The sequence below is a fragment of the Ochotona curzoniae genome, unplaced genomic scaffold (genome assembly GCF_017591425.1).
Source record: "Ochotona curzoniae isolate NIBS_2020 unplaced genomic scaffold, NIBS_Ocur_1.0 contig_1482, whole genome shotgun sequence".
Classification (NCBI taxonomy): Eukaryota; Metazoa; Chordata; class Mammalia; order Lagomorpha; family Ochotonidae; genus Ochotona; species Ochotona curzoniae.
The window spans coordinates 66,508-76,281 of record NW_024465100.1 but is presented as its reverse complement, the minus strand read 5'-3'; the positions used below and the strand labels follow the sequence as shown (position 1 = coordinate 76,281).

The 9,774-nt window shown below is 38.2% G+C and overlaps 1 protein-coding gene across 1 annotated transcript; it reads left to right on the top strand.

The window, feature by feature from the left end:
• The first annotated feature begins 4,357 nt into the window (after nt 1–4,357).
• Nucleotides 4,358–9,432, top strand: LOC121147914 (killer cell lectin-like receptor 2). Its single transcript, XM_040967798.1, has 5 exons — nt 4,358–4,962; nt 6,553–6,642; nt 8,128–8,346; nt 8,943–9,088; nt 9,370–9,432. Exons 1-5 carry the CDS (start codon nt 4,860–4,862, stop codon nt 9,430–9,432), a joined length of 621 nt encoding a protein of 206 aa, XP_040823732.1. The 5' UTR covers nt 4,358–4,859.
• The last annotated feature ends 342 nt before the right edge of the window (nt 9,433–9,774 follow it).

The following is a 9,774-nucleotide window of genomic DNA, read 5'->3' as shown; positions in this document are numbered from 1 at the left end:
ATAAATTGTCTTTGATTCTGAAGATAAGCATAAACAGACTGGCTAGAAGAACAGAAAATCTTAAATTGGACGTTTCTATTTATTATCATAAAACTCAGGAAATTTAAAGTCATTTAGTGGTAAGTAAGATAGTAAATAGCCAAGAAGGCATGACATTGGATAATTCATTCTTTCTAGTGAAGTGAATCAGAGCGTTCTGGTGGCCATTCCGGCTGTCCTTCACTCAGCCCAGGACAGGAAGTCCACAGCTACTGTGAAATGATAAAGTCACTGTGGTTTCAAGGTGGGGTGAGAATCTGTGTGCTATGCTTCTAGCTAACTGTGTCATCAGAAAGAAAATGTGTGGTTAACCAAATGAAAAAGAAAAGAAGAAGGAGGAAGAGGATGACCAAGAGTAGGACGAGGAGAGGAAGAAGAAAAACATGAAGAAGATAAAGTAAAAGAAGGAGGAAGAGAAGGGAAGAAAAAGGTTATTGCAGCCAGAAAGCAAGTGACTACACTGTCTCCACATTTGTGAAAAGAAAATACAAGAACATTAAACACATGATTCAACTTTCATCTTTCTGTTTTATTACTGTGATTTTGATCAAGTATTGATTGCAAGTTTGTGAATCAAAGGACTGTGTTAAACGTTGCAACTAATACTTTTCTTAAAAGACTTACTTTTTAAGAATGATTTACAGAATGAAAGAGAGAGAGGAAGAGAGAGAGAGAGAGAGAGAGAGAGAGAGAGGAAGAGAGACAGCAGCATGGGAAAGACAGAGAATGAGATCTTGTATCAGTTTACTCCTCTAAATGACTACAATAGTCAGGACTGAACTTAGTCAAAGCCAGAAGCCAAGAGCTTTCTCCATGTTTACCTTCAGGGGGTCAGGGGCCACAAGCGCTTGAGTTGTCTTCTGCTGCTTTCCCACGTGCATCAATAGGGAGCTGGATCAGAAGTAGAGCAACAGGTCAGTGCCCATATAGGATACCAACATCACAGGCAGCAGGTTTACCTGCTTCACAATGCCCACCTCACCACTAATAAAATATTAAATTAATGTAATCTAGTGCCTTCTCCTTTAAAGATGGACTTCCTTTCCTAGATATACAGACCATTGTCACAAACAGAAGATAGAGATCAGAAGGCAGTAAAAACTAATTACACAATTTGGCTTTTTATCCATTAGTCTCCTTCTGCCTCTTTCTAAAACTACCAAGAACTTAGATTTTTTATGATCAGTTCCTCTTAACATTATCTACTTTGTTTAGCAAGTGTCCTTGTAGGCATCATACCTGCTTTGTAGTGCAGACAGCAATGAGCAAGGCAGATGTGGGACTCAACCTGATGGATAATTACATTGTTATGGTACAGGTTACATAGCAAGTATAAAATGATGTACTCTGCATTCCCAGCTTCCATCCTAAGAACTGTCCAACCTGTCAGCAGCTGTACATGCAAGAATCACAGCAGAAAAGTAGCCTCAATATGTCCTCCACTATATCCATGGGACAGCAATCAATACAGATTCGAGGCTGTAAAATAGTTTCTCTGGAGAATATCACTAGCCTAGAGTAGTTCCCCATCTGTCACACTGAGTTGATGTGCTATCCCCACCCACTCTTACAAACACCTGCACTCCCAGTTCCGTGTGTTAGAACAGATAATCTAACTCAGTGTGTGTCTCAGAGTGGGGATGTTTCTGCCTAATACATCTCCACTTTGTTCTCCATCACACTTCCATCCCCCAAATCTGTTATCCATAATAGCCTGTGTTTGCAGGACTAGAGATGAACTGATTAATTAAGTACAAACATTGAAATAAAAAACTTCCTAAAATTCACTTTGTAAAGACCTACAATGTCTTGGATTGGGTCAAGGCTGAAGCCAGGAGCCCAGACTTAACCTGGTTGTCCCACAGGATAGTAAGGCACTAGCTATTGGGACACTACTGCTGCCTTTGGAGTGCCACTTAGCAGGCAGCTGGAATCAGAAAGAGAGCTGAGCTGAGAACCGAGAACTCTGCTGTGTTCATCCCAAGGGGTTGCTTAACCAAGGTTCCTTGAATGGTTTCATAGAGCTGGAGTCGATGATGCAAAGGCCTCAGTGGAAGGAAAGTGAATTTCAATGTGAGATTTGAGTATGTTCTTGTAGGGTCTGACTGTTGGCACCCAAATGATGCAAAGGAGTTTCTTTTTAAACTTTAAAGTATGTGAGAATGTGAACCTTGAGGGGTGTTGATGCATATTTTTGAAGTAGTGTTTGTGGTCCAAAATGCAGTGTAGGAATAATTTCATTTCAAATTTCAGATGTAAGGAATTGTGACTGTGGGACTGTTTAGGTGACATTGTGGCAGCCTCTTTCCCTCTGCTAATATGCCTGAAATGACTTCAGATGGTGGCCCAAGTACTGGGCCTCCTTCTGCTACCCACCTGGAAGACCTGGATAGAGTCCCTGGTGTCTGACTCAGCTCTGGCTGCTCTAGTCATCTGTTGAGTGAACCAGTGAATGCAAGATCATTCTCTCTCAATGTTCCCTCAATTGTTATGACTTTTAAATAAATATATATTTAAAAATATGAGTATTTTTGTATACAACTGGTGGAAAATAAATGGGAACAACTCTTCTCGAGGGAGCTTAGTAATGCATCTCACACTTGTTTGAATGGATATGCACTTTGATCCCATTGTTTTATCTTTAAGTTATTTTCTAAGAAAACTGTTAAAATCACAAGCTCATTATTCGTTATACTAGTACAGATTGTTTTGAGAAACTTAACTATGTGTAGCTGGGGAGTGTTTAAATAAAGAATGCATGTCCCAAGTGAGTAATAATTATATTTTGTTTTAAAAATTACGACTCTGTGCTCCTAGCTTCTGATTGGCTTTGCTCCAACGCTGGTGGCACTTGTGGAGTGTGCCAGAAGAGGAAGATCTTTCTCTTTCTCTCCTTCACTCTGTGAATCTGCCTGCCACCTCCCCCGCAGCTCCACCTAAAAAACTTTTAAAAAAATCATGTTTTAGAACAAAGCACTGGTGTGTAAGTTATTAAACCACCTCTACTTTCTTGTTTGTATTTTGAAAGTAAATCCGCCAATTAAAGAGCTCTCTTTGCTCTGCCTCTTTGTTGATCTCTTGCTCTGCCTTTCAGATACATATAAATAAATTATTGAGGTTTGAAATTTTTAAGGGAAATGTTTAATACATATTGAAAAAAAGGATAAACTCGATGCCCTGCGTAATGAGACCAACTTTTGTGATAAGCATAATGGATAAACAAATAACTAGAATAGAGCCAAAAATATTTTAGTGGAATGAGGAATGTTTTAAAATAACTTTAAAAATGCGTTTGCATATATATATATATATATATATATATATACTTTTCTAAAAAATGTAAATGTAATAGAACATTTCTAACAGAGAGGAAATTATCTAAATTTGGAACTGAAGAAATGAGTCGTATTCATTCTTGGATATGTGTGTATTCACACAGACAGTTCTCTCACTCACTTAAATAGTGGCTTCTTTTACATATGTTACTCTTGTGTTAAAAGATATTCATCTTGTTTTTGTGAACCATAATTGCTCTCTCTTCAGTCCGCAAATTCTGATTTTCGATGCTGCTTTGCAAGCAGGACGAAGTGATTGGTTATTGAAATGGAGGCAGATGCAGCTCATGACCATCCTCCCTTTCCTGTAAACAACAGCTTTCAGCATATGGTTTCCTCTCACCACTGTTTCAACAAGAGGGGCAGGACGTTTGAGTTGGAGTTTCATCCTTCAGACACCTCACTTCTCCTCCTAGAGCCCTGCAAGAGCTGTGGGACTGCAGTGGCCTGCGTCTTGTTCTATTGGGGTCCAGTGCTTCCACCTGCTTCATTACACGGCATAGATCCAGGTAACACCTGCTTTGATTCCCTTGCATCTTTCAATATGATTATCCTATTAATTCTACTTCTTCTAGGAATATAGTGCTTAATTCCAAGTAACGTGGCACGAGAAGGAAATTGAAAGGACAAAATTCTCTCTGCATTGCATTCTAATGGTATGAAATCTGAAGGATGTAAAGATTGTAGTTCAGTGTTCATGACAACTTGTCTCCTCCATAGGCTGTGAGCCTAATTTGTGTTATCCACATGAAGAAATGAGATGTGAGATGCTACTTTTTTTTTACTTGGCTGTATGATCTATGTATTAACCATTCATAATGAAAGATTTTGTGTTAGAAAAGCCTAATATTCAGTGAAACATTCAAGAAAATGTGAATAACCTAAACAGAAAAATTTGCACATTAGCATATAGAAGTAAACATTCACATGTATAATTAGTGTTCACTATTTCCTGCTTGATGAATGTAGTTTTTTCTCATTGATTAACATAAAGCAAAGTGAAGTTTCAATTTTACTTTTTAATAACTTCTTTCATATTTGGTATTTATTGCTAGAATGAGTCTTAGTGGACATTCATTAATGACCATATATTGACATTTTATTTTCACAAAGGTTTCCATGGCAACTTCAGTTATGGGAACCTAAGAGATTTGCATTCAGCTTATCTTACCCTGGACATTAGATTCTGAAGTGTTTATCAATATGTGATAGTCACCCTCAGAATCATTTACAGATAAGATATGAGACATACCATGGGGAGTACTCTGGGACATGTGGGCTTGAAAAGATTGTAAGAGCTTTTATAAAGAGTGATAGGTGTATCATGGCAGGTGTTTTTAAAAACATGATTCTTTTTCAGATTGTCAGATTTTCTGTTTGAGCATTTAAAGATATTTCTGAGGTTTCAGGGGCTATCAATTATATATATATAAACATATTTTCCAAGTTCTGCTTTGGTGTGAATCATATTTGTCTCTTCTAAAGATGAGCCATAGGGAGGAACCTTATGAAGTTCTGAGATTTCTTCGGTCTCCTTCAGACTCTCAGAGAAGATCAAACCCTGATGGCACTCCAAGGTCTGGAACTGGTGAGAAGGGTTTGTGTGTGTATTTTTGTAAAGATTTGCTGATTCATTTGAAAGGCAGAGTGACAGAAAGAGAGTGAGAATGATAGAGAGAAAGAGACCTGTCATCTGTGGACCACTCTCCAATGGCCGCAACAGCCAGTGCTGGGCCTGGAGGAAGCCAGGAACTTAGGACTCCATCTGGGTCCTCCAGGGGGGAGGCAGACACTCAAGACCTTGGGTCTTCTGCAGCCTCCTCAGATGCATTATCAGGGAGCTGGATAAGAAGTAGAGCAGTGTGGATTCAAATCAGTTCTACAATGTGGGATGTGGGTATTGCAAGTAGCAGCCTAATGTGCCATCACGCCAACACCAAAGGTGTACATTTGAAGCATCTAAAGTCACCTGCCTTTTATGAGTTTCCAAGCTTGAGGTTTAAAAACAGTTCTTATACGTACTTCTGCTTGTTGAGTGCTTATGACAAAGTATTACCCACCAGGGTAGCTGAGCTGAAAACGTTTTTCCAAAATGTTGAGAGAATGGAGAAAATGAGTGAATTCTTTGAATTTGAAGAACTCTACACTATTGAGATCTGATGCAAATAAATTGTAACTCTTTTAAAATAAAGCACAGAATAGTGTCTCAAAAACACAGCAATCCTTATTGAAATAAATAAACATCTTATTGAAATAAGAAGTGAAAATGGTGTTTTGAAGACAATGTTATTATTCAGAGAGTAAACATTTTAGGTGCTTATGAATATATGTCTAGTATGTGTTGGCTGGATATTAGGGTTGATTGGGTTGAACAAGGCTTCATTGTCCATTGACATGTATGAGAGCTGAATGAGATGTGGGACAGACTGAACAAGTCTGCAGTACATAGTGGCCTGCATGGGAACCAGGGTAGTGGGCAGGCCTGGTGGGGTTATGGGGCATCGCTCCAACTCTGGTGATTAAGAAAGAATATATGTCTGGCCTCAAAACCCATGAAGATGCAAAAATGTTTATATCAAGTGGACATTTTAATTTTTCTCTTCTCTCCCTACTTGAAATATTATCACAAGAATTATTATTTTAGTTTCATGATCATCAGTGAGGTGTTTTTTTTTTTTGGATTATAAGAACTTCAAAGGCAACAGTGTGATACATTGTTCTTTGGAGAAAAAAGGACTGATGATTAAAAAAAAAAAGGAAAACTGAATTTTAGAAACTGCTGTGAGGATGGGATCCATCACTTTCACATCTCAGAATATTCATTATTGGTGTCCACTGTCTCTAGAATCTTGCTTGTTTGTGCTGCTTTGTGACTAGATGTGACTAGGGTAAGCAGTGCCTGTGTCTCTTAGAACATGCTTTTATGTTCACCCCGACTGGCGTTGGTGCTGTCTGAGGGCTGAGCTTTAGAATCCCTGGAGACCTGTGCTTGCACCATGACTGTGTATCATTCAGAATTCTTAAACTTTAAAACTGTTATTTCCAAGTTAAACATCTAAATAATTTTTTGTATATTATGTGCTTGTAAAATGTTTTAAAAAAAATCATCCCTTTGCTTCAAACTGTGTCCCTGTTTGTGGCTGTTTCATTATTTTAATTAACTTTTTTTTCTTTAAAGAGTTTTCAGTGCCCTGGCATCTCATTGTGGTGACTCTTGGAATCCTCTGTTTTCTTCTCTTATTTGCAGTCGTAGGTTTGGTGATAAAGAGTAAGTAACATAGTAGATTCTTTTTTGTTGTCTTAGGAGTTTCAGGAACCACTCATTGTGTAGATTTCAACAATGTTAGCTCTTGAAACATCTGGGAACTTACCAGATGGTTCTCATTTTTGTTGATGATTTTTGTCAAGGTCATATCACACTGTGATTTTGGTTTTTGCTTATCTAATCTGACCAATTGAAGCTGGGATGCACTGTCTCATTTTACATAATGCATGATAATACTCCTTTTGACAGAGAATTTTGTAATACTCTGTTATCTGAATTTACATCATTGAAGTCTGAGAGAAACAGTCCTTGGCCTTGCTTTTGTGTATTTGTTTAATTTTTAGCATATAATAAAGTAATACCTTAGTAAGAATAACTAAAACATACACAAAAATGACCGTGAATTTAAGTTTTATCTTGTACTTGCATTTCTTTACATATTTAAAGGAAACAATGGATATACTACAATTGGGTAAAATCACATTTTATTAGATATTTTATTTACTTCATGATAATTGTGCTATATATATATATATAGTCCAGATTAAACTTTGTTTCTAATTTGAGTGATAGAGAACCCATCTGGCGTTCACCTTTGGACTCACCAAGAGCCTGCAGCTTCAGCTGGGATCCAAAAGGAACCCGCTCCAGGTCCCCAGGTAGCTGGCAGAAACTCAGATTCTTGGCCTAAAGGCTACCTCCCAGGATGCTGGAGTCAGGGTCCAGTGCTGGGGCATGCTACTGAATCTGGGTACTTTAAGTTAGATCAAGGACATTCTGACAATGAGGGCAAATATTTGCCTAGTATCCTAGTTTTTTGTTTGTTTTTATTAGAAAGGCAATATATACAGAGAGAAGGAGAGACAGTGAAACAGTTTCTGTCTGCTGGTTCACTCCCCAGGTGAAGCTAGGAGCCAGGGACCTCAACTGGATCTCCCACATGAATGCCAGGACTCAAGGTTTTAGGCTATCCACTAATCGGTTTTCCAAGCCACAAGCAGGGAAGAGGGACAGAAAGCAGAGTAGCTGGAACACCAATCATAGCCCTTATAGGATCCCAGCACATCCAAGGCGATGATTTAGCTACTAGCCTACCACTCTGGCCCCAGCTTAGGTTCTGTTTTCAAAGGTGTATTGTTAAATGTGAATTAACTGAATTTTCAGGTGGTATTTATTTGTACATGATGTGCTATGAAAAATTAACTAAAAACTATAAAGTATAATATTAACACTGATAGTTTTATTCAGGTATTTTATTTATCTACCCTTAAGTTGCTGGTAGTGAAAAACTTGATGTTTCCATTTCTGTGGCCAGTTCCCTGAGGGGTTACTTTTTAAATGTCAAAAAAGCTGAAATGATAAGAGTTGGTTGCCAAAATACTGCTTTTTCTCTTGTCTTTAATTTTGCTCTAAGATCCTTAGGAGTATTTTTTTTTAAAGATTTATTTTTATTATTTTTAAAAGTGATTTCTATGCTGCTTGTTTTAGATTTTCACCATATTCAAGAAAAGCATGAACATCAGGAAATTCTAGGAAATCTCAATCAAAAGTGCAACATCAAGGAGCAACTTTTGGCCAATAAAACCTTAGAATACAACACTCTCAGAAATGAAAGATTTCTGCAGAAAAATAAGCTGGCATCATCTTTAAAAAAGGAAGGATGCTGTGCAAAAGGATCTGTTCCTTCAAAATCCCTACAAAATCCAGGTATGGAAGAAAACTGGAATGACGTATAGTAGTGTTTCCCTCATTTGTCCTCTCACTAAAGGACGTGAGGTCTAATAAATAAGCTTCTATATAGTGATGTATGAGTCTACTGGACAACTTGTAATTTGTTTTTTTAGGATGTGGAATCCCTGGAAAAATGTTTGCGTAAATACAGTTGTACTGTTCCCCAAACTCAATGGCAGTTTTTTACCTCTCTAAGATTCCATAGGGTGAAACAAGATGCCAGCACCCCTAGAATTTAGATAATTAGAGTGTTGCACACGTTATTAAAAATGCTGCAAGGATTTCAAAAGCTATGACTCAATGCAATGGACACATACATCCTCCCAAAATTTCCTTATGTTTGTTTGCTTGCTTACTTATGGTAAGAACACTCAATGTGAAATATTACAATTGAAAGTGCACACACCTATATGAAGTATGCATACAGCATCTTTAACTGTGGGCACTGAGCTGCACAGTGGAGCACAGGGTGTGTTCATCTTGCCTGACAGGAACTTGATGCCCACAAGACCAATAAATTCTCCTTCCACCAGCCCTGGGGAACTACTGTTTTGTTCTCTTATATGTTGCAGGAGGACTACACTGTGAGGACCACTGGTCCTGTTTCCATGTCAACTGCTACTATTTTGTTCAGGAAAAGAAAAACTGGCAGGAATGTAAACGAACTTGCCAGGATTACAGCTCCTCGCTTTTGAAGATAGACAATGAGCAGGAAAAGGTATCATGGACTCTTGCTTTTATTCTCAATGTCATCAGCTGTCTCACTTTACAACCTGTGATACTGAGAAAAGAGGGGGTTGTTCCAGAAAGAGGGATCTTAAGCATTCTTTCTGCATGACTGTTGTCTGGGCAAAGATCTCATGGTTAGGCATCTCCCAGCACACTCTGTCTGCTAACAAGCATATGATCCTGCTACACATTAAGTGTCCAATGCACCTAATTGTTATAAAGATCATTTTATTAATTATGAGGAGTAAGTAATGTCCCTCCCTTTTTCAGGAGCGTGCAGTAGTGCCTCTTACAACAAAGAATGTCTTTGCTTTGATGAAGCACTTAGCTTAACCTTTGCTGTACTCTACCCTGGAGCCACAGTTAGTTATCCCTGTAGGGTGGTAAGTAACAGGGATGCAGCATAGTGTAGCTGTTACTAACAGGAACCCAGCACTCAGACTTCCTGGGATCAAATCCCGGGAAGCTTTGCCAGTTGCTGCTGGGTGACCTTCAGTGTATTAGTTAACCTCTCTGAGTATATCTACCAAATGGAGATGATAATGAGCACCATGAAAGTGCTTTCATTTATGCAGATTAGCCTTGCATTGATTTTAGTGAATCTTTATGTCACATTTAGCTGATCAATAAATAACATTACACTACCAAAGTGCATATCTTATAAAAGAATCATGA